Source organism: Dipodomys spectabilis, unplaced genomic scaffold (assembly GCF_019054845.1).
Source record: "Dipodomys spectabilis isolate Male_0828 unplaced genomic scaffold, ASM1905484v1 ptg000464l, whole genome shotgun sequence".
NCBI classification, from domain to species: Eukaryota; Metazoa; Chordata; class Mammalia; order Rodentia; family Heteromyidae; genus Dipodomys; species Dipodomys spectabilis.
This window is the reverse complement of record NW_024871141.1, coordinates 989,233-1,015,647: the sequence shown is the minus strand read 5'-3', so window position 1 is coordinate 1,015,647 and position 26,415 is coordinate 989,233. Positions and strand designations below refer to the sequence as shown.

The 26,415-nt window shown below is 39.2% G+C and overlaps 1 protein-coding gene across 1 annotated transcript in view; it reads right to left on the bottom strand.

Annotated features, from left to right (window-relative positions):
- The window catches only part of LOC122098213 (tripartite motif-containing protein 43B-like), a 198,626-nt gene extending 175,897 nt beyond the window's left edge, over window positions 1–22,729 (bottom strand). Inside the window, exons 1-2 of the mRNA XM_042668677.1 lie at window positions 22,221–22,729; window positions 21,533–21,668 (exon numbers count right to left, since the gene is read on the bottom strand). Coding sequence (XP_042524611.1) covers window positions 21,533–21,668; window positions 22,221–22,729 — 645 coding nt within the window. The remainder of the gene's footprint in view (window positions 1–21,532; window positions 21,669–22,220) is intronic.
- Window positions 22,730–26,415: the final 3,686 nt, after the last annotated feature.

The following is a 26,415-nucleotide window of genomic DNA, read 5'->3' as shown; positions in this document are numbered from 1 at the left end:
ATGTTAACTTGGAGTAGAGACATAAAGATAACTGTGTCTCAGAAATATGGTTGCATTAATTTGTAATTAAATTCATCTAGATGAACCTAATGTAGCAAATCCCTTGAATGGATCAAATTGTTTAAAATGAATGTGACTGTATGTGGAGTGAGATCTGCACATATTTAAAAGAATAAAATAACAAAATCATGACATACTTAACAAATTCAGAAAAGCAATGAATAAGTCCAATATTATCCATATTGAGAACGAATTCCTACTGATTTAACAAGAAAAAATATGTAAATAATAGAATCTGAGCAGTGTACATGAGTGTATATAACTTTAAACTACTCCAAATTACACTGTGTAGAAGACTGAATGTGGGTAATCTAAAGGAGAATATCAACACATGATATAAATGAAATTAAAAGTCTCATGAAAAGAGAGAAGTATTTTCTGGAAAATAATAGCTTAACAGACGGTGGTCAAAATCTTTCTAGTACTGACAAAATTGCATACTTATTTATTTAGATCCAAAAAAAGATCCCAGTTACTCAAGCTGATTTGAAACTTTGGCAAAGTAGCAGGATACATTTGTAACATTATTATGGATGTTGACTCTGGCATGGAATTCATTTCATTTTTGATCTGACAAATGAATAAATGAAATAACGTAACTTCTCCAACTAAATATCAAACCTAATTAAACATATCACCAGAAAAGTCATTATGTAAGCCATATTGCAACTGGGGTAAAAGAAAAGTCTGTCATAGTGATTCAGTATTTATTGTAAGTGTTCATGTTTTTTCATAAATTATTTCCTTTAGTTTGCATTTTTCAAACATTATGTTACATGATGTATATCTTGGTAACTAATTTTGGATGCCTCCTTAAATTTTGTTCTGAGTATAATGTCTCTCTTCTGTTCCTAACCCATGAAATGATGTTGATGCCAAAAGCATTCTAATAACCACTGTTTATAATACACAAAATCTCATAAGCATGACACCAGTAAGCATTGGTTAACATGTTGATACCAGAGTCTCATGACTTATGAGGACTATCTTCATGATTTGCATTGTACCTAGATTCCACAGCCTAAATTTAGCCACTGCTAAAAAATGTTTATATCTTTATTTGTCACCCATCAGAGATTAAATCTGAGTATAAAGCCTAAGGAAAATGATAAAGAAAGAATTTAGATTTTCTGGATATAAAGTAAACAAAATGCAGCATAGAGTAACTCACTGGTTTAAAGTCAACCCATTTCACCAAAACAGTCTAAGCATTACCTTACAATGTGTATTATTCTCATGAAGGGAATGGGGAATATGAGAAGAGGACTAACCAAGCACTGTCTTCAAATATATATAATTTGGATTTATCTCTATATTTTGCTATAAACATTTCTGTTAAAAAACTTTGAATAATTGATTTATAATATATCCTAGTTTCATATACCAAATTACATTCAGAAAATGGGATATAACAATTAACTAAAGAAAGTCCTGGCAGAAAAAAATGGCACCTCTATACTATGTGACACCCAATTCTGAGGTGTTTCATTATGCCTCCATTTAATGAATGTGATTATTTAAATGTTTCATAAAGTACTAATTAAAATTGATCAGTGTATTATAATCTAATTGTTTCCAATTTTATCCGAGAATCATTTATGAACTTCCCATTCAATCATGACATCCATCACATTCCATTGGTATTCATATGGATAGGAAGGAGTTTCTTAGGATCTCCTGCCATTTGGAGGTGGCAGGACCAGGATTCAAACATGGGCTCCAGCTCCCAGCACTTCAACCCGAGGATAGGGAACTCACTGGGCCTTTCAAGAACATCAGCAAGACCAATGATTAGGCAGGCACCAGTGGCTCTCAGAAGTCCTCCTTGATACTTACAAGGTTGTGATAGGAGGATCATGGTCAAAGTCACCCAAGGCAGAAAAGTCCTAGAGAGCCCTGTCCAACTTCAGTGTAACAAAGCCAGAAGTATAGCCATATGACTCCAGTGTTAGAGGGCTAGCCTTAAGTAAAGCAGCTCAAGGACTGTGCCCAGATCTTGAATTCAAGGTCCAGGAGTGTTAACAAACAGATATACACAACAATCTGTGCAGCCATCTACCTGAAGCAGGTCACCCACAGCAGCCTTTATTTACATTTTATTATGAGGCCAATGCAGGAACAGTCACAAACCAGGCACGGGAAGAGAAGATCAGGTTTCTTAGAAGTAACCAGTATTCAGAAAACTAAAATTGTGGACATAAAATGGTAGCATACTTATGTAAAAACAACCATTAAGAAAAGGACGAGGGGGCTGGGAATGTGGATTAGTGAGAGAGTGCTTGTCTAGTATGCAAGAAGCCCTGGGTTTGATTCCTCAGTAGCACATTCAAGAAAAAGCCAGAATTGGTCTTGGATGTCAGGAGGAAAGAAGGGAACACTCCCCAGTCATGAGGCCTTCTGCAGTGTGCCAGGACACCAACATGGTCTTCACACAACCACAGAGCAGGAAGACTGTCTCCCACTTCTCAGGCAGCCGAGGGCCCCAGAGTCAAGAGGGCAGAGCTAGGTTATAACTCAGGTATTTGGAGTCAGAAAAGAAAGGGCCCTGCCTCTCCTTGGACTGGGGATTTACATTAATGATGTGGAGAATGAAGAAAGGTGAATGGACTGGCAGAGGTAAAAGAAGGGCCTTCAAATCTGACAGATGGAGAGTCAAAAACCCACTCCCTAAGACCAAAGAGCAAGGCTCTCTAATGTTAACCTGAAGATAGCCTGAGGTTCCCTTCACCTGAGGAAGGAAGGTTAATTAGTCATTGTTTGAAGAAGCTGAGAAAATCCTGACCCTGGTGTAACTCTGACAAATATTTCAGGTTTCCCCTCATTGCTGGCCACGTCTGGAATGAAGTGGTTTTGCAGCTCACTTCCCTGTTGAGTGTGTACATTCTGCCTCCTAATCCTGTAGGCCTAGGTCTCCTTGCCTAGTCTGGCTTTTGAAACTGTTTTCTGCCTTCAAATATTGTTACATTGGAGTTCTTCCTGCTAACAGGACTAGGGCTTGGAAGCTGAGAACTTCATTTGAACCCAGGATTGGTCGATGATGTTTATTTCCTGCTTTTATAACTCAAGAACTCTAAGAAAATTTAGAGTGCAAGCAACTTCTCATTACCAAGGGAGACACAGGAAGCTCTTGAATATCTGACCTTTCAGCAGTAGAAGTCAGAGTGTCATAGACTTTCCAGCCCTGGCTAGCTTCATCCTGTGATCCTCAGACTTCAGCCTCCTGAGCTAGCGTGATGGGCATGAGCTACTGGTGCTCTCCTAGGTTCAGAACTGTAATAACTTTGCCATTACAAGTCAACTGCGTATCACAAAGGGCTTGGGCAGCATATTAGGCCTTTCAACATTGGACCTTTCAGAACCGTAGGACACAAGTTTATAATGCTAGAGTCTGAGAGGCTGTGCATATGGATGGACTACACTTGAACCTTGAGCTCTAACTCCAATTCTGATGTATGTGAACAATCATTTTTCCAGAGTATATTCCAATTAGCAAAAGAAAAGGACTTTGCTTAACCCTCAATTTTTCCAGTTTTGTGTCTCAAACTCAAGCATGAGCACTGTCCTTGAGCCCTTCAGCTCAAGGTGAACACTCTACCACTTGACACACAGGACCACATGTGGTCTTTTTGTGGTTCATTGGAGATAAGAGTCTAACAGGTTTTCCTTGCCTAAGCTGTCTTTGAACTGTGGTCTTCAGATCTCAGCCTCTTGAAAAGCTAAGGTTCCTGTTATGAGCCACAGGCATCTGGCCTCTTGTTTTTGCCAGACCTGGGGCTTGAACTAAGGACCTAGGTACTGTCTCTGAGCTCCTTTTTCTCAAGCCTAGCGCTGTACCACTTGAGCCACTCTACAGCTTCTGGCTTTTTCTGAGTATGTGACACTGAGGATTCAAACCTTACCATTCATGCATGCTGAGCCAGCTCTCTACCACTAGGCCACATTTCTAGCCCCACCCTTACAAATTTATTCTTCAACTTGACTATCCCCAAGAAAAGGCTTGTGAGTATAAATCATCTAAAAAATTCCTATAGGAAGGTTCTAAAGATAAAGAAGACAAAGTTCATACTTGGAAGAGAGTCTAAACATGTGAAGACTGTGACAAATGCTTCCATTTAATTATGTATCATGTTTCAACACTTAATAAAATATTAATGAAAAACCAGTCAAGGTCTTAAATTATTGTGTATAAATTTATAATAGATATAAACATGTACTAAATATTATGTGTCTAATAATACTAAATACAATAAACAATAAGTAAATGAAAAGTAAAAAATAAAATACAAAATCAAAAATAAAAATTATAATATATGTAATAAACATATATTATATATAATATAATATATGTAATAAGCATACTTATGTAAATATATATCATATATTACACATATATAGAAATAGTTTTTCCATTGCAGGGCCTTCATTCAGATGCTGGGAACTCTATCCTGAATTTTTTTCCTCAAAGACAGTGAGCTTTGCCTTCACCCATGGTGCAAAAAAGTTACCTGGATGGTGAGAGCAATACCAGCAATGATGGAAATACTGGCCCCAGTTCCAAGACAGTGACTTAATTTTTTTAATGGAAGCAGTTATGTTTATTCAGTTACATAATGAACATTTTAAAAAAACACACTGTAGAATTTTGTACATCGATTCAGACACCTTTCTTTTACCCCCAAAATGCTTGTCTGAGCACTACTTTTTTCATTTTTTTATTGTAAAAATGTTGTACAGAGGGGTTACATTTAAATGAGCATGCAAATGAGTATATTTCCTATTGAGCATTGTTGCATCCTCCTTTGTTTTCCCCCTACCATTCCTTCCCTCCCATCTCCACAACTACTCCCCCTGCTGAGCTCAGTGACTTAATTTTTATTTTTGGATTTGCATGAGGTTTGAACTCAAGTAGTGGCAAATCTTCACTTTCCCTCACATTGCTACATATTTACCAAGACCCTAAGTTCAAATCCCAGGTTAGGAAAGAAAACTGGTAGAAATTCAAAACAAGGGTTTTGTTTCTTGTTTAATTTAGTTAAATAATTAATTATTTTTTTATTTATTCTTTATTTTGCCAACACGGGGCTTGAACTCAGGTCATGGCAACTCTGCCTCAGCTTCAATCGCCCTAGGGTGGGGCACCCTCGGACCCATAGTCAATCCAGGGATCCTAGGCCAAGAGGGCTTTCAGGAAGAAAAAAAAAACGTAGCATAGCACCAAAAGTGGCAAGCTGCAGAGGCCTGAGGGTTTTACATTTTTTTCTTTGCACAGTGACCATCCTGGGTCTGAATAACATGGCTGCAAAGTGGACCTGAACTGCCATACCTAAAGGCTGGCTTGCTATCAGGGAATCCATAGGCCAACCTGTGAACCTAGGCCCCGGGTACAAATCCCAGTACTGACATCTACCAGTGGCAAGAGATCACAAAAGACTAGTTCCTATGCATAGGAATACCAATTGAAAGAGTAGTTCATGCTTCAGTCTAGTCTAAAATTGGATGCAATAATCCTAGGATGCTGATTGAACTTAATTAATAGGTTATTATGCATGAAAAGAATAATATTACTTCAATGGCGATAAAATAAATGCTTAAGAGTTAGTAGGAATGTAGTAGGTGCCATTCAATCATAGATAGATGGCTCTTGTGCTCCTTACTAATATATATTTATTTGTATACCACACTCTGCCTATACATGCATCACTGTTTTGGCCAAAACTGGGACTGGATCTCAGCACCTGGGAACCACTTCACAGCTTCATTGCCTAAAGGCTGCCATGCTGACACTGATCCATTCATGAATTGGGCTTGCTAAACCCTGAGTTCACATCCCAGCACTGCCAAAAATTTAATGTTTCCTTTTCTGTGAAAGTCCTGGGAGTCAGGCATGATGGAGAACATATTTACAAATCTGGATGCTGTGATAATATGTAAACAATGTAATAAATGTTAGAGGGGTCATCGGAGTCAATGAAATAAATGGTAAATCAATGAATAAAACAAGAAATAAAATGAATAACCACACCCAACAAAATATGGACTGACTATGTGTATGGAAATATAAATCCTATCTTTAAAATGGATATAAAGAGTATGTTTCCCAGCTCTTAGGCTTGAATTCAGGCCTTGGGAACAGGCTTGACTTTCTTGTCTTCAAGCATGTTCAGAATCCCTTCCGTCACGGTGCTGCATATATACCCAGACCTTGAGTTCAAATCCCAGGCCTGGCAGAAAAAATGTCATGAATTGCAAACCAAGGAATTAAATATAATTTTTTAATTGAGGGCTATTGGAGAAGCCATTGTCCCACACGGCAACATAAGCCTACATTTCGAATATCGTCATGCCACTTCCAGATGGTGGGAGATCCTAAGAAATTCGTTCCCATCCACAGGAAAAATGATGGAATGTTATCGATATTAAAGTTGAATGACATACTCATGAATGATACTTGTACACAATTAGACTTCATGATTTCAGTCAGCTGATTGATTTTATTTAATATCTTATGAAACATTAAAAGAATACTATTTCTCACAGGGACTCAATAATTTCAGGACACTGATTTACTTAATAGTTTATTGAAGATAAAAATAATATCAATTACATGGAGGCATAATGAATACCCAAGAATTGGTAGGAATGTAGTCTATATAATTGAAAAATTGATAGACATCTCTGGCACTCTGTAAAGATATATATATATATATATATATACACACATTTATTTATTTATTTATTAGTGTACTACGATCTGCGTGTCAATCTGTTCATATTTTGTCAACCCCTGGTGCTTGATCTCAGATCCTGGGAACTGCCTATCAGCTCAATTTGTTCCAGGATGGCATGCTAACTCACACACATTCATGAATTTGGCCCTGTGGGCCTTGAGTTCAGATGCCATCATGCCCAAACAATGAATCATGAAGTAAGAAACTGATGGTGACACATGTTTTCTTTTTCTGTGAAATTCCTGGGAGTCAGGTAAAAGTGGAATACATATGCAGATCTATATCTTATTTAATCAATGTAACCAATGTTCTATGTGCCATATTAGTCAATAAAATTAACAGTCAAAACATGTTGGGTTTTTGTTTGCCCCCGAAAGATGGATGGGGCCCAGGAATGGTAAGTGTGCCACTCATCCGTTCCCCAGCCTCCCTTAGCCTGGGAGACATTTAGACACAATGAGGAGTCAATTCAAGCAAGAACTCATTTATTACCACACAGCAAGCACCTTTTAAAGGGAAAAACTGCTAGGCATGGAAGGGGAGGGAAAGGAACCAACGAATCACTGTAAAGGTCACACCCTATCATGCGCCTAAGCTTTTTCCAATCAGATTTTAAGGTAAACAATTGGGCTGTGCCCACTCAACTTCCTCTCAGCACCATCTTTGCTGCCAATGTGCCCCACAAACACCTGAATAAAACAAAAAATAAAATGAATAACTACACTGAATGCAATATGGAGTCAACCTATGTATGTAAATATAAATCATATATTTAAAATGTACACAAATAGGATGTATTCTTGTGCTGGGGATCGAATTCAAACCTAAGGAACAGAAATGAATTTCTTAACTTCAAGAAGGCTAGCTTTCCATTTCCACACAGTGCAACAGAGTTACCCAGACTATGAGTTCCAATCCCAGTCCTAGCAGAAAAAATGGCACCTTTATACTATGTGAAGCCCAATTCTTAGGTATTTCATTATGCCTCCATTTAATGAAACATGATTGTTTAAATGCTTCATGAAATATTGATTAAAATCGACCAGTGTCCTATAATATAATTGTGTATAATTTTATCCTAGAATTACTTAAGAGCTGCCCATTCAATCATAACATACATCACATTCCTTGGTATTCATATAGATAGGAATGACTTTCTAAAGATCTCTTTCCATTTGGAGTTGGCAGGACCAGGATTCCAACTGTGGGCTCCAGCTCCCACCATTTTAACTCAAGGATAGGGAACTCACTGGTCTGTCCAAGAACAGCAAGACCAATGATTAGGCAGGCACCAGTGGCTCTCAGCAGTCCTCCTTGATACTTACAAGGCTGTAATAGGAGGATAATGGTCAAATTCACACTAGGCAGGAAAGTCCTTGAGATCCCTGTCCAACTTCAGTGCCAACAAAGCCAGAAGTAGAGCCGTGTAGCTCCAGTGGTAAACAGCTATCCCTGATCAAAAGCAACTCACAGCACACATACACACACACACAAACACACACAAACACATACACACTGCAGTCTAATCAGCTATCTGTTTATATATTGGCAATTCCTATGGGTTGATCTCAGGTCCTCAAATTTGCCCGCCAACTTCTCTTGCATCAGACTGGCATGCTTACAGTTACCGACTCATGAAGTGGGCTGCTAACCCCTGAGTTCAAATCACAGAACTGCCACAAACTTAATCCTGCGGGAAGCCAATTGCCTCATTTGGTTTCTTTATCAGTGAAATTTCTGGGACTCAGGAATGATGTAGAATACATAGGCAAATCTATGTCTTATGTAATAGGATGCAAAAAATATTATATGTGTAATCATATTCACTAAAATATATAAGAAACAAATAAAACACAAAATAAAATGAATATGCTAACTGCAATATGCAGTTAGTATGCAGTAAAAATGTGTAGGTCAATAAAAATCATGTACTTAAAATATATAAATATATTATTTTTTTGAGTGCCAAGACTTGAATTCAGGCCCTAGAAACAGGCCTGACTTTCTTGTCTTCCAGAATGGTGATCTTTCCCATCCCCCACAGTACTGCAGATTTACCCAGACCCTGAGTTCAAATCCCAGGCCTGGCAGAAAAAATGGCATGAATTCTAAGCCAGGAGCCTCATAATTTTTTAAAATATTTTTAATGTATGTATGTATGTATGTATGTACTTATGTATGTATGTATGTATGTATGTATGTATGTATGTATGTATTTTTCTTTTGTCAAGCACAGAGCTTGAACTCTGGTCATGGTAATTCTGCCTCAGCTTTGATCACTCTAGCCTGGGGTGCAGTCACTGGACCCATAGCGGAACCTGGGTTCCTGGGACTCAAAGCCTGAGAAGAAAAAAAATAATTAATGCAACACAGATAAAAAAACAAACAAACAAACTGGCAACTTGCAGATGGCTACCAGTTTTACATTTGTCTTCTTTGCAAGGTGACCATCTTGCGTCTGAATGACACAGTTGAAGAATGTTGGTAACTTGGCATTGCTGAAGGCTGATGGGCTACCAGGGAAGCCATAGGCCAACATGGAAATATAGGCCCTGTGTTTGAAGCCGGGTCCTGACCCCTACCAATAGAGAAAGATCCTAAGAGTCTCCTTCCTATTCATAGGAACACCGATGGAAGATTATGAATGGCAAGGTTGAATTAGTTGTTTCTGAATATTACTATATAAATAGAGTGATTTTAGGAGGCCAATGGATTTTAATGAATATTTTTGACACATTCAAAGAATACTCTTAATTACATGGACACAATAGTTTCAGGACATTGGTTGATTTAACTAATAATTAAGGATGAAAACAATAATATTAATTACATGGAGGTATACTAAATACCCAAGAATTGATAGGAATGTAGCCTATGTAACCGAATAATGTATAGACATCTCTGGCACTCTATAAAAATCAATAATTATTTGTGTACTACCATCTGCATGTCTATCTGTTCTAATTTTGTCAACCTCTGGAGTTGGATCTCAAGTTCTGGAAATGCTTGTCAGCTCAATATGCCTCAGGCTGGCATACTGACACTCATCCATTTATGAATTGGGCCTTGTAGGCTGTGACTTTAGATGCCAGGACTCACAAAAATTGAATCATGGAGTAAGAAGCCTATGGCGACACGTTTTCCTTTTCTGTGAAAGTCCTGAGTATCAGGTGTGAAATTTCATACATAGGCAAATCTAAATCCTAGGTAATAAATGTAATAAATATTTCATGTGTAATAAAAGTCAATAAAATAAATGGTAAGTAAATGAATAAAACAAAAATAAAATGAATAAGTATACTAAGCGCAATATGGGATCAACATATGGAGTTCCATTTCAGGGCCTGGAAAGTGCCTGGCAGCTGAAATGGCTAGAGGCTGCTGTGCTGACAGTCAGCCATTCATGAATTGAGCCTTCTAGGGCCTGAGTTAGATACCACGACTGCCAAAAAAATGTAATCTTGGAGTGGGAATCCGAGCATGACACATGTTTACTTTTTTTTTGGAAAGTGCTCGATGACAGGTAGGATGTATAATTCAGATGCAAATCTATATGTAATATATGCAAATCTATATGTAATAGGATGTCATAAATGTAAAAAATGTCATAGGTGGAAGAATTGTCACTACAATCAATGAAAAACAGATTGAATTAGTAGTGAATCATTCTAGGATAAAAAATTAGACACAAAAACTATAGGATGTGGATTAAGTTTAATATTTTATTAAGTATTACCAGATTAAAAATTGCATGGAAACATAAATACCTAATAATTGGTAGTAACACATGATGCATAATTTAATAATATATAGATATCTGTCTCATTCTATAAAATATGAAATTATGTGTATGGCTGTATGTGCATATGTGAAAAACAATAACAAAATATTGAGTAATTTAGTTAATGCTTTATTAATTGTTAACTGGGACACATTATTAAATGGAGACATGATTTAATAAGTAATAATTGGTAGTAATATCTATAAATTAATAATATACAGACATCTTTCTGTGTATATAATGCTTATATACATCCATCTCTATTTATACCTCGTTCACTCCTGAGGCTTGGTGGTTGACTGCTCACCTAGTGAGCATGAAGCCCTGGGTTCCATTCCTCAGTGCCACATAAACAGAAAACCCAGAAGTTCTGCTGTCTTTCAATCAATTGAGTTCTACCCTTGAGCACAAATGCTTAGGGACAGTGTCAAAACCCTTACTCAAGCCCCAGGACTGCCGCCAAAAAGATGTATAATGTTCTAACTGCAACTATAGAAGGATAGGACTTCAAATACCACATGACAGAGCAAGCTAGGAGTCTGGTGCTGACAGCTGCCACCTAACCTGACTTAGCCAGATATAAACTGCTGCAATCCAGCTCCACGGGTTACCCCCATCATCCTGGCTTACCCTGGCTTAACCCCCCATATACTGGCCGCTCTGGGGTCTTAATGGCAGTAAGTCTGCTAGACTCTTTGAAATATGGCTCAAAGTGGTAGAGTTCTAGCCTTGTGCAAATGTTATTAGAACAATAATATCCCCAAGCTTTAAGCTCAAGCTCCATGACTAATCTCCCCCCCAAAAAAAATCCCACTAAAGTGTTAGGTGTGAACTTGTGTGGTTTGTGAAATGTTTCTCAAAGAACGGTGTTATTGATTAGATCGCCCTAAGTCTAATGACAGCTTGTGGGACAGAGCTATGTACTGAGTCCTCCGTAGGGTACTCTGTGCTGAGTCCTGCACATGGTACTATGTGCTGTATCCTTCATAAGGTGCAGTGTGCTGAGTCCTGCATTGGGTGCTGGGTTCTGAGTCTTTCACAGGATGCTGTGTGCTGAGTCATGCAAAGAGTGCCATGTGCTGTGTTCCTCACGAGGTGCATTCTTTAATTGGGTCCTCATAAGATCTCCCCACTGAGATGATTATGCAGACAAGAATATTGAGGCTCAGATATGTCTCCATGGCAGGGACAAAATTATGTATTACTGAAGACTAGTGAGTTGTCTACTTCTGACAATTGTTCTGTTTTGTTTTTCTCTGTCATGAACCTTGAAATAAGGGCCTACGCTCTGACCCTTACCTCTTGGGCTCATGGCTAGCACTCCACCGCATGGAGCCATGGACCCCCTTGCAGCAGATGTCACAGCCTAGGGGTCTATAGCTGAGGTCTCTCATCCTGCCTTCTCAGGCAGTTGAGATCTGAGGATCTGGGTTCCAAATTATCCCAGACACAAATGGTCCCATGAGCCTATTATCTCCAATTCACCACTAAGAAACCTGAAGTGGAAGCTAGGTGTTTGTCACTCATGCCTGTCATCCTAGCTACTCTGGAGGATGAGATCTGAGGATCATAGTTCAAAGCCAGCCTGGGCAGGAAAGTCCTTGAGACACTTAGCTCCAATGGGCCACCAGAAAAGCTGAAATGGTGTTTGGCTCAAGTGGTAGAGCGCAAGACTTGAGCTGAAGAGCTCAAGGACAGCACCCAGGCCCAAACATCAACTCCTACAATAATAAGAAAAGAGAGAAACAAACTAACAAACCTGAAGTTTAGGGCTGGGAATGTGCCTTAAGGGGAAAATGCTTTGCAAATATGAAACCCTGGGTTTGATTTCTCAGGACCACAACAGCAAAAAAGGCATGAAGTAGCTCTGTGGTTCAAGTGGGAGAAGGCTATGATTGTATAAGAGAAATTAGATACAGTGCTCAGGTCCTGAGTTCAACCTCCAAGAATGGAGTATGTGCCCGTGCCCCTGTGTGCCCGTGTGCGTACACATGCACACACACACACACACACACACACACACACACACACACATGCACAGATAGAGAGAGAGAGATAGACTAAAAGTGATGCTGCAACCCAAAATGGTAAAACACCGGGCTTCTGCACTGAGCTCATGGTCAGCACCCTGGCCCTGTGTTCAACCCCAAAACCTAGCCACCCAGGGCCCAACTAGGAGAGGACAAATGTTTCAAAACCTGATGAGATTCACCAGCCCTAGATGACAGGAAGCTTTGTGATACCAGATATGTGCTTGGATTTCCCAAGCTTCCAGAAACCTAGGAGAGGCATCATAGGCCCATCATCACAGGTGATGAAACATTTAAGTTCAGTGCCCTAGTTGTCTGCCAGTAGGACTCTTGAGCACTGTATCTGAACACCGGAATATAGTCTCACAAAGGAAGGATAAATGCACAGGACTTGGCCTGCCACAGGAGGTGGCACAAATGAAGGCTTCCAATCAAACCAGAGCACTGGGGAGAGAGATAGTTTGGGGTACAAAGAGACTTTTTCTCCTGACCTTCAGAGCCCGCCCAAAATCATCCTCACTATCTGACCCAGATGGAGTTGTTACACAGCTGTACAGGAGTGAGGCCTTTTGTCTGCCTGTCCAGACAATGAGAGAGACTTCTTCCAGCAGGCCTGGGATGCAGAGAAACCCTCAGGCTACACTGGGAACAGTGAGGGGAGCCCTGGATTATGCATTGTCATGAAAGCAGTCTCTGTTACTAAATCATTTTATTGAATACAAATTTCCTAGTTTGGTGCCGTTCATCATAACTACTCTTCAGCTTCACCTATAGGAATATATCCATACATACCCAAAAACATGGAGATACAGACTTTTTTTGAGGAGGCAGTTCCTGGTGTTGAACTATGAGCCTAGGCATTGTCCCTGAGCTCCTTTTGCTCAAGGGTAGTGCATTAACGTTGAATCACAGCCACTCTTCTGGGTTTTTCTGTGATTTCTTAGAAATAACAGTGTCATGGATTTTGCTATGCTGGCTGGATTCAAACTCAGATTCTCTACACCTCAGCCACTGGCACCTTCTTTCTTTTCTTCTTCATTTTTTAATCTGGACAATCTGACTTCTTATCAGGTCATTCCAAAGGTTTGAATTTATAAATTAACTACCCAATGTTCTTTATAGCTGTTTTCTCTGAGAAGGATTTTCTCTCCTCATCTTCTCCTCTCAGTCATAGGTTTGAAGCCAAAAGTTAGAAATGAGTGTCACAGGATTTGGGAGCAAATATCCACAGGACACGCCAGTTCTGTCACTTAGCATTGAGCTGCAGTGAATTTGTTGTCTCAAGATGAGAGGCCCAAAAGCTGGAGCGATCCTCAAACTGTCTTCATTGCTCCTATAAAATGATCTAATAATTATGAGTGTTGTGTGTCTCCAACCTTAAGTATCTAGAACAAACTAGATGCGTCTTCATGTATCTCTTTTTCTCTAGTGCCTCTTGAGATTTAGACTAAGGGTTTGTGTGGAGGGGCTCCTTGGTGAATTCCTGAAGAAAGCCACTTGATTCCTGTTCACGAGATTGCCGTTCAAATTCAGCCGGAGCAGGAATTCTGTGAGACTCTTATCTCCAATAAACCACCAAAAAACCAGAAGTGGAACAGTAGTCCAGAGAGTAGAGCTCCAGCTTTAAGAGAGAAAGACGAGCAGGATTCACAGTCCTGACCAGGAAGGAAAGCCTGGGAGGCGCTTATGTCCAATTAATGACCAGATGGCTGGAAGTGGAGCTGTGGCAGTGGTAAATCCTCAGCCTTGGGGAAAACAGCTGAGGAATGCATCGGGCCCTGAGTTTAAGCACTAGAATGCCACAAAATTTTTCAGTGCCCTACTTACTTATTCTGTATACTACCTCCCTGAATGCAAACAGACCTTATGCAAAGCTTCTCCTTTTATTTACTCATTTATTTTTCAGATATGCTCCTTGTGTATACTGCCTCATTCTCTTCATTTCAGGTCCATGGCTTTTCTCTTCCAGGGTTCCAGGCCTGGGTACTTATATGATACACTGACGCTCTCAGCAGCCTTTATTTAGATTTTGTTATGAGGCCAATGCAGGAACAGTAAGAAACCAGGCAGGAGAAGAGAAGATCAGGTTTCGTAGAAGTAACCAGTATTCAGAAAATTAAACTTGGGGATGTAAAATGGCAGCATACTGATGTAAAAAACTACCATTAAGAAAAAGATGAGGGGTCTGGGAATGTGGATTATTGAGAGAGTGCTTGTGTATCATGCAAGAAGCCCTGGGTACAATTTCTCAGTAGCACATACACAGAATAAGCCAGAATTGGGACTGTGGCTCAAGTAGTAGAGTGCTACATACAGTGCCCAGGCCTTGAGTTCAACCCAAGAACTGGCAAAGATATACCTTGGTGTTGGGACTTCATCTGTCCCATGAAAGATGGACAGGGTACAAGGAAAGGTCAATGCAATGCTCACCCATTCCCTAGCCTCCCTTATCCCGGGAGACAATCAGAAACAGCAGGGAGCCAAATCAAGCAGGAAGAAAAACTCGTTTATTAGCAGAGAACAGCCCTTTGTAAAGCCAAAAAGGGCGGTTGGTGCCACATGTGACTGCTGCTCACCACAGTGACCCAGGGCCCAGTGGCAGGATGCCTGCACTGTGCCCTGACAAGTCCCACCTGGGACAGCGTCTGTCCTGCCTCCAGGCCAGTTCAGGCCTGCTATTGTACACAACAACCCTTGTTTCCTCCTCTAAGAAGCAGCTCAATATCCAACCACCATGGGAACCCAGTCCGAGAAGCACAGGCACAATGGAGGGGAAGCTGCCAAAGCAAGCATTTGGAAAGGAGCAGAGATCACAGCAGGCAAAGCAGCCATGAGGATGTGTCTGCAAGGAGTCCTTAGCTGGGTTCAGGAAAGAGAGGCCGGCGCAGGTGGGTGGGACACTTCCATAACCAATTTGAACATCTAATAAAGCTGCCTGTGGTGGATAGATGGCTTCTGATTTGACATCGGCAACAGAATAAGGGGCTGCAAATACAATGAATAGTCTCTAGCCAGAGAAACAAGGTCAAATGCTTAAGTTTCTGTACTTCCAGTGGTTCTTGATATCTCCAGCTGAGTGGACATCTTTATGTGGCCAGTAGGTGCCATGCAACCTTCTGCGGAGGCTGTGTGAGAGATCGTGTTAGACAAAGAGCTTCAAGGAAGCATGCCTGCAGGAAGGGGGGTTGGTTTCTTTGTTGCTTTGTATGTCCCTCCACCCAGCCCCCCACTATAACCCCTGCTTTCACTGTATTTGATGTTGGTATAACTTGTGGAGGGGAAGGGAAAAAAGCAAATCGTTTAAATAGGGATACGAGTGGACCCACTGCAACAATGAGATGTACAAGTCCTTATGTCGAAAAACGAACTTTAACACTTTGGGGAGGGGGGAAGGAGGATTCGGTGGGGGAGGTGGGGTGAGATGGGAAGGGCTATGAAGGGGAAACAAAGGAGAAAGCTACAATGCTTGATAAAAAATGTACTCATTATCTTGCCCATGTAATTTTAACCCGTCTGCATAGTATTTTCACAATAATAAAAAATTAACAATGCACATAAAAAAAGAAAAAAGAAGGGAAGGCTATGTTGCTTCATGGTTCAGAGTTTTAGTTGATCTTGGTTGAGAGACAGTAGCCAAGAGTAACACATGATGGTGATATCAGAGCAGAGAGAGAACTCCGGAACAAGTGTGTTTCTCATTTTCCCTCCTTTGATTCTAAGTTCTCAGACTTCAGGATAGTGCACAATCAGCATGTGTTTTTCCACATTAGCTAAATTTCTCTGGGAACTCAGTCGCCCATACACCTAGTTGTGTATGTTATTGCTCTCCTGCATATTTTTCAATCCAATCAAAGTTACAATATGACTTAACCATTTCACTTGAACGCAGCACCCAAACACATCTACTTATACAAAAACACTCCACTTTTGTCTCCAAAAGACCTAAATTCATGTTCAGACACTAGCATAAATGGAGAGCTAACAGAATGCATTGCCTCTTTCCAAAACTCTTTGTAGCTTTGACTTCCAACACCATTCAAAATTCCAGCTTCAAAATGTCCACAGAGACTCAAAGAAAATTCTTACCTGAGAGTTGCCATGAAAATAAAACAAAATAGGGCTGGAAAGGTGGCTCAGTGGTAGAGTACTTGACTTGCATGCATGAGGCCCTGAGTTCAATTCCTCAGCACCACATAAGTAGAAAAAGCTAGAAGTGGGCACTGTGGCTCAAGTGGTAGAGTGATAGCTTGAGCTGAAATGCTGAGGGACTGTGCCCAGGCTGAGTTCAGGCCCCATTACCAACAAAAAAAAGTAAATGTATTTTTTAAAAAAAAAGAAAAACCAATTATATGCCAAGTATAAAGGCACATGCCTTTAATTAAAGCTACTCAGAGTGAAGACAGTAGGATCACAATTCTAGGGAAGCCTGAGTAAAAGCACTAGACCCTATGTGAAAAGAAAAAACTAGGATGGTCCAGTTTTAAGTGGTAGAGTGTTTACTAGGACAGTATGAAGCTTTGGTCCAATAAAGAAGAGGAAGTGAGGAAGAGAAGAAGAAGAGGAAACAAAGAGGTGGAGTAAGAAGAAGGAAGAAGAGGAAGAGGAGAAAAAGGAAGTATAGAAAGAGCAACAATGAGGAGAAAGAAGAGAAAGGAAGAAGAGGAAGAGGTTGACAGAGAGGATGAGGAGCACCATATCTTCAATATATAATAACATGGTGTAAACATTCCTATTCCAAAACAAAAGAATTGGAGAAAAAGGAAAAAAATGGATCAGTAACCCAATTAATTGATCAAGAATTTGACTTGAAATTTCTTAATCGAACAATGTGTAAACAGACAAAAGCATTAGCACCTGTAAAATCACTTATAAAATAGAAATGAGATGTCATTTCATACTCACCAGAATGGGTAAAAGATGTGCATTAGAAGGTTTGACAAGGATGTAAAGAAATTGAAGCTCTCATACATTGTAAAATAGCACATTCATCTTGGAAATTAGTGTAAAAGTTCCTCACAAAGTTAGTTACAGAAATACCAAACAGCCTAGAAACTTTGTACAGCCTAGAAACTTTGTCTATAATTTTTATACACTTAAGTACAAAACAGCAATATTATCCATGACAGCCAAAGAACTGAAAAAAAAATTCACTCTGACCAATAGGAAAACAGTTCACAAAACATTTTATACTCATGAAATAGCCCATTATCAAGTAAAAAAGAGAAATGGAGAATTGATATTAGTGGAAACACTGAAAACAGACTAGATGGAAAGAGCCAGACACAAAATAACACATAAAATGATTTGATTTTAATGAAATTTTGAATTATCAAAATCAGGCATAACATTAGTTTCTTTGGGGTTGGCAGTCTAAGGAGAATTCAGAATAGCTGCAGACAGGTATGAGATTTCTTTATGAATGATGAATATTTGAGAATATTCCAAGGTGATGAAGATTGAATACACTTTCAGAATTCAAAGAATCCCTAAATTTTATAGAATTAATTTAACAAATATAACATTTTTCAATTACACATAAAATGATTTTTCAAAGGGATACTAGATCATCTTTAACCAGCAAACGTGTTCTACCATGAAAGTAGACATATAATATAGCAAAGTGGTAGAAAGCAGGAGCAAGTAAAAAAAAATCAATGCATAGGCTACAAAATTAAGAAAAATCAGAGAATAAGTGTTTGGGAGAGATGAATGGAAATATTAAAAATGGATTAAAGTGATCAAGATGCATTGTATTCACAAACTACTTTAATGAATGGCAGCTCCTTTCTTCAACTATTCAAATAAAATATTTTAAAAACTAGCAAAAAATAATTAATTAAACAAAAATAAATAATGAATAGATAAATAAAATACAATAAAAATAAAATATAGATCTATAACAGTATAGGCCAGAAATTTAAAACACAAACAAGAATAAAGTAGTTTTGTTGGTGCTTCTAGATATATAAGGTAGAAAATTTTGACTACATCTAATTTATTGAGTTCTTTTGTCAATGGCATTAATTATGCCAGTAGTAAAAATAATCATGTAGTTCTGAAATGAGCAACACAGTATCTAGGATATTACTAATTACTAATGCAAAGATAGATGCAAAGAAAGATAATGCAAAGATAGATGGAATAGTATATGTTTGTATGATTAGATAAAATGTCAGAATGATGTCTGAATGTAACATAGATATCACAGAAATAAACAGTAGAAATTTAAATGTATAAGCTAGGGTATTACAACATGATTACAGCAAGTGATTTATCTTTTTTTTCTGGAAATGAGAGAAAAATAAAAGCAACAGTGCACAGTACAACAGTCAAAAACTACCAAAAGTGGTCAAAGTGACAAATACTACTTTTAATCCTATAATAGGAAGGTGAAGTCACCCTAAAAATCACGTGTGGGAAGATAAACCAAGACTGCACTGAATTCTCTATACTCACATTTATACAGTGAAACATGACCACACAAACATTCTTTTAATAAACTCAGCACCACCTTATGTTTATTAACACCTGCCAATGGTTTTCTAAATTGAAAAACTGGACCAACATCATTGCATTGTTACAGATTAATTTAGTGTTAAATAAATTGGTTTGCAGAGTTTAAGCAAATGGTATGAATTCAACAGTACAGTACCAGAACTGTATACAACATACCATTTTTTAGCTTATTTTTGGAATATGATCTTGTGTTTATGCTTAGGCTTTCCTGGATTGAGATCTTCCTATCAAAGCTTTGTACATAGCTGAGATGACAGACAGATGCCAACTTGACTAGCTATTGGATGAGATGTGATCATTGTTAAGTCTACAGGGAACCTACCCCCTACGCCCATCTCCTTCACCAGTCTGAACCCAGTAATCACCTGAATGTCCATCACCTAACTGTGTGTCAGAAAAGGATCCTTGGATCTGAGATTACTTCCTCCAATTCTATTTTCTATTGTGACTTATCCATTTTAATTTTTTTTCTGAAATAGTCCAGGGGCTTAAACTAAGGATCTATGCACTCTCCTGAGCTTTATGTTGGATCAAAAGGCTAATAAACACCATATATGACTAAGCTTATATTAAAATGAAATGGTAAATTAATATATATAAGATAAACTGATAAGAGAACCTACTAATGCTCGTGTGTGTGTGTGTGTGTGTGTGTGTGTGTGTGTGTGTGTGTGTGTGTGTTTTATAAGAGCACACTGTTAATACTCTATTCACTATAAACATTAGAAAATTATCTAGGATGATATTTTTAGGGTAGTAAGTTCTGTAGAATCGATGACATAAGCTTCCACATTCCAGGATCTTGAAGGTGTTCTGTTCTTGTTTGTTGAACCATGAGCTTTGAAAGCAAACCCTCCTATATCTGAATTGCCAACAGGGAAGTAGCAGTCTAAAACTACATACATATCATTGAATCAGAAGGTAATAGTTTTTTTCATAAACAATAAGATAATTACAGAAGGGATGAACACACAACAATTAAGTATCTAGAGTGAAAGGGAAACAAAAAAGTAAGCTTTTTTTTTTGGAGGGGCGTCCTGTCGTGAGGCCTGAAATCTGAGCCTGGGTGCTGTTCCTCAGCTCTTCAGCTCAAGGCTAGTACCTACCACTTGAGCCATAGCACCACTTATGGCTTTTTTTCTGCTTATGTGGTGCTGAGGAATCAAACCCAGGGCCTCATGCATGCAAGGGAATGCTCTACCACTGAGCCACCTTCCCAGCACCAAAAGTAAGCATTTTTTTAACTCCATATGATAATTTCACAGGGGATGAAAGAACTACAGTTAAGTATCCAAAAAGAGCCATCAGAGCTGCACAGCATCCTGTTATATTGTCACAATTGTTAGCTCTTGTTAACTTCTCAGTATGCCTAATATATAAATTAAGCTTTGCCATAGTTATTATTGTGAAACTCTTAGCCTACCATAGTATTCTGTTCATTTGTAGACCCCCAAAAGATGACTTACTTCTTCTATTTAAAGACATGCCTTCAGCTTTAGTGTTCAACCATGCATTTTCAGTCTTCTCCATTATTAACAGCTCTTTCTCTGAGTATACGTTTTTTCCCCCCTTGTTTAGGAAATGATACTGAAAGTTAAAGAATCCAATCTAATAGAAAGTATAAACACCCCTATGCTTGAGGAGAGAGGTGTTTGTATTTTTTCCTCCCAGGATGGATAACAGGACCTATTAATAAAAAGGCTGCTCTAGAACTTTGTGTCACTGAATCTAGTACTGCTTTTTTGTTCTAGCTGTTCCTGGGGCTTGAACTTAGGGCATGAGCCCTGTTCTTGTGGGATTTTTTTTCTTCTACCACGTGACCACAACTCCACTTTGGTGGTTAATTGGAGATAAGAGTCGCTTGGATTTTTCTCTTCGTCCTGGCTATGCATTATCCTCAGAACTCAGCCTGCTGAGTAGCAAGGATTACTGGTAAAACAACAGTGCCCACTGCTTTAAGTGTTGTTTTTTATTGTTATTCTGAGCTCCACCTCCTTTCAGGGTGAAAAGTAGTCACTGGGGATTCAGTTTTGCATGGGTTTATTTGTATAGCAATTTTTAAATATTTATTTGCTCTCTTGTTACATTGTTGCTACTTTATCTTATCTTCATTTAGTATTGGTTTCTACATTTTACATTTTATTATTACCAACATATTTCATGAAAAAATGGGATTACTGCACCGAGAAATTCAAATTAGTACAGTATTAATGGTTTGCCTCATTTGAGAAAGGTTCTCTTCCATAGAGTTCCCAACCCATAGAGAGTCTCTTCACTTAGGACACCAGGCTACCACTGAAAAAATGGGGCCTGACAGGAAATTGGACAGCACCAGTGGGGTATCTCCAGATAAGGGAACTCTTAGCCACATTCCAAAAACTCACACTGCCATCGTCAAGATCAAGAAACACACCAACCCGGCCCAGAGGCTTCTCTACATATTGAGGCAGCAGCGGGGATGTGGTAAAAATGGTGGAAAGTGTGTTCTCTTTCACAAACAAAAGGAGGAAAAGATCCTCAGATTCAGTGAGGTTGCTCCCTATGGAGGAATCCCTAATAAATCCCAGGGCACAGGTGGAAGAGTCATCCACACTAACCTCCCAGTAATGTTTCCCGGAGCTGAAGACTTGGTGTCCAAAAGCAGTAAAGTGGAAGGACTCTTCAGAATTCAAAACTGCATAGGGATTGTCGTGTCCAACACAACTCCCAAAATCTTGATTCTCCGTAGCGTCATTGAAGGCAATCTCCACCCAGTGCTGGGTGAGCCTCTCTATCAGTCCAGGAATGGGAGGGCCACTGAGCTCTGGCCTCAGAGGAAGAGGCAGGAAGAACAAGACTGACTCACAGCTTTCTAGGATCAACTCTACATCCTGAAGCAGTTCCACATCTGGCTTCTGGTATGTTTTGATCAGCTCCTGATACATATTCCTGAGCTGATGCTTCTTCTGAAGCATTTGGGTTTCCCTTTCTCTGAGTTGCAGTAACATGGCTCTTCCTTCATTGATCAGTAGCTGGGAATTGTGTCTTTCCTCCTCCTGGACACCCAGCTCTAAAAACAGCACTCTAAAAACATCCTTAGTTATGCCTCGGAATAACTTCACATACCAAATCCATCGGTTGATGAGTCTCCTCTTCTCCTGTAAATTGTGCTGGTTTTCTTGAGTCTTTTCCCATACAGTAGGCATCTGCTTTGAAATCATCTCCCTCTGCTCCTCAGCAGCCTTATCTATGGGATGGTGTTTGTGAGCCCTGTGCTCCTGAGACTGGGAGCAGCTCCTACAGAGCAGGGCCATGTCTACCTCACAGAACATCTGCTTTGTCTCCCTGTGTGTCCCACACATGTATTCCTCAGAGCTCAGAAAATGCCTGAGGCTGGCTCTTCTGGCAATGGCCACCAGGCTCCTCAGAACCACATTGGTTTTGAGGTCTCTCTGCTGGCAGGGTCCCCTGCACACAGGGCACCTGGCTGGAATCTGGGTCTCTTCCCAGCTGAGGCAGAGACAAGGTCGACAAAAACTGTGCCCGCACTCTAAGGTGACTGGCTCTATAAAAGTATTTATACAGATGGCACATCTCAATTCCTTCTGAAAGGCCTGGGCAGTGTCAGGGTCCATCATTCCTAGAATCTAATGAGGTGCTGGTGGCTCACCCATAGAAGCCTAGCTACTCAAGAGGTTGAGAGCTAAGGATCAAGCTTTGAAACCGCCTCGGCCACAAAAGTCCCCCTGACACAGATTCTTATCTCCAATTAACCACTCCAAAATCACAAGTGGGCTGTGGCTCAAGTGGTAAAAGCACTAGCTTTGACCACAAAGTGGCCCAGGGACAATGCCCAGTCTTCAGCACAAAGTGACCCAGCAACACTGCCCTACCACTGGGTTCAATCCCTGCAACCGACAAAACAATACCACTACCAACACCACCAAACCAAGGAGAGAAGAATTAAAAGAGGAGTAGATTCTCTCACTCTAATCCTCACCTGGAGTATCCAAGCTCCAAATGGCCTCCAGCCTGCTGATGTAGGATCTTCAGCAATGCCTGAGTCTCAGAATTCCACTCTATTTATACTGAAAGAGGGTGGGCCCAGGAAAGGAAGTCTCTGATTGGTTGCTTAGGGAAGCTGATTTACATATCAATAGGAGTTGGAATTTACATCCTGTCCACCACACCTTTCACTTCCTCTTTCAAGGACCTACTTCTTACAATTTGGTTAGGTTATTTGGGTTAGGTGCAACGTAGGTTTGTCCAGGATTGGAAAAGTTTATTGTGTTTGTTTTATTTTGTTTTGTTTTGTTTTTTACTTCTGTGTATGTTTTGTAATGGAACTATGCGTTTATTACTTTTCCACAGGACTGTAGGCCATATTACTGACATTATCCACTGTATCTTATGGGTCTTCAAAAGTAGCTGAGTTCATATTTCTTAACAGGTTATCATCCTATACTTTTTTTATTTGTAATTTGTCAGGCCTGATGTTGGGCTGGTACTTTACCACTTAAGCCTTGTCCTCTCTGTGTTTGCTTTTGTTTTTGGAATAGAAACTTGTGTTTATTCTTAGACTCTTCTGGACTGAGTTCTTCCAATTCACACTTTGCTCAAAGCTGAGATGACAAGAATTATCTCTTGCTTGAGTTGTGATCAGGATTAAATCTGCCCACAGAAACGCCCCTCCCAGCTTTCCCATCACCTGCCTGAATCATACCAGTAATCACCTGACTGTCGTTGATCACCTGACTATGAGTGAACAAAGATCCTAGGCTCGGAGATCATTTCCTCTTGTCTATTGTCTATACTGACTCATCCTTGCGATGTTGTTGTTCTTGTTGTTTGTCTGTCAGTGCTGGACTTGAACTCAGGGTAGAGGATCTGTCCCTGAGCTCTTCTTCCACTCTATTTCTCTTATCTTTATTTCAAATATCATTTATGCCTTTTTATTATAAAATGATGTGGTATTCTGATATATAATTTAATAACTCAATGCCGTTATTGAGAATGATCTAAAAAATTATCATAGACATAAATATACATATATATATACATATATCTATATACATTGACTTTCAAGAGCACATTATTAATATTCAATTTGCTATAAATTTTATCCTATCAGAATATTCTCTTTAGGGTTATAGATTCTGTAGTGTCCCTGTCGTAACCTTTCCCATTTGTGGTTTTGTGACTATAATCATTCTTGTACATTTCTTGCTGTTGATCCATTAGCTTTGAAAGCATAATCTCCTATCTGAATTGCCAGCAGAGAAATAGTAGCCTAACACTATGTTTGCATCTTTGACTCTCAGGCATTGACTCTCAGTCTTTTTTTAAATTTTTCTTTTTAAAAAATTTTTTGTCATTAGTGCTGCGGAACTCTGGGTCTGTGGGAAACCTCAGCTCTTCAGCTCAAGGTGAGCCCTCTACCACTTAAGCCACAGCACCACTTCCAGCTTTCTAGTGGTTTATTGGAGATGAGTGTCTACGACTTTCCTGCCCGGGCCAGATTTGAACTGAGATCTCAGAGCTGTTTCCTGAGTAGCTAGGGTTACAGGGGTGCACCACTGGTGCTGGATAAGCATTATGTTTTATCTTCATATGATAATGACAGTGGGGATGAATGCACAATAATTGGGTACATAGAGTGAATAACGGACACCAACAAAGAACCATCACAACTGGACAGCAAACTGTTGTATTGTTACAATTGTTGACTATTGTTAACCACTCAGTATGCCTAATGGATAAATTGAGCTTTGCCATTGTTATTATTAATCTTTTAGCCTGAATTAATGTTCTCCTCATTTTTACCCCAAAAATTATGACTTTTTTATTCTGAAGCCATTCTTTCATCTTTAGCGTTCAACCCTGCATTTTCTTTCTTCTCCATTATTACCAGCTATTTCTCTAAGTATTCCAATTTGTTTTATTTTATTTTATTTTTAGGAATTAGTACTGAAACTTAAAGAATCCAATCTAATAGAAAGTTTAACACCCCAATGGTCTAGTATAGAGGTGTTTCTGTTTTTTTCTTCCCAGGATCTAGTAATCAAAAGTCTGCTCTAGAACTTTGTGTCACTGAAACCAGTACTGCTTTTTTGTTCTCGAAATTACTGGGGCTTGAAGTTAGGGCATGAGCACTATTTGTGAGGGTTTGTTGTTGTTGTTGTTGTTGTTGTTGTTTGCTTTTTTTTTCTCCTACGACTTGGACCACAGCTCCACTTTGGTGGTTAATTGAAGATGAGTCTTTTGGACTTTCCTATATGAACTGGCTATGAACTGCCATCCTCAGAGCTCAGGCTGCTGAGTAGCAAGGATTACTGGGAAAACAACAATGCCCACTGAATTAAATGTTTTTTTGTTTTGTTTTGTTTTGTTTTTTGCTGTTATTCTGAGATCCACCTTCTTTCATGGTGAAAAGCAGTCATTGGGGACTGCTTTTTTCATGAGTTTATTTTTATGGCAATTTTTAAATATTTCTGGCTCTGTTGTTGCATTGTTGCTACTTTATCTTACCTTCATTTTTTACATGTTATGTTTTATTATATGTTACCTCCATATTTCATAACAAAATGGGATTACTGTGCATAAAATTCAAATTAGTAAATTATTAATGGTTTGCTTCATTTGAGAAAGGTTCTCTGCTATAGAGTTCCCAACGTATAGAATCTTCACTAATAGTGGTTTATCATTGGAGAAAAAGGGTCTGCCAGGAAGTTGGAAATAGCCAATGGCGTATCTCCGGAGAAGGGAACTCTTAACCACATTCCAAAAACTCACACTGCCATTGTCAAGATAAAGAAACACCACAACCCCAAGAGACTTCTCTATATAATGTGTCAGCAATGGGGAGGTGTTAAAAAAAAAAAAAGTGTAAAGAAAGTTCCCTTTCACAAAAAGAGGAGGAATAGGCCCTCTGGTTCAGGGCAGTGGGCCAAGGAAAGGGTATGTACCTGAGTTCTCATTTAGGGAAGTTGATTTACATATCATCTGGAGTTGGACTTTCCATCCTGGAAACCACACCTTTAACTTCCTCTTTCATGGAAATGCCTCTTACAATTTTCTTAGACAGTGACAAGTGTTTATTTTGGCTAGGTGAAAGTTAAATTTGTACAGGATTTGAAAACCGTTTTTTTTTTTTTCTTACCTTTTTGAATCTTTTATTTTTGTACTATGAATTAATTACTTTTCCACCAGAATGTAGGTGACTTTTTATCTTGTGGTTTTGAAAATTAGCTGAGCTTTCATTGTGGAGATATTAGATGATCATCCAAGTTTTTTATTTGTAAATTGTCATGCCTCCTGCTTG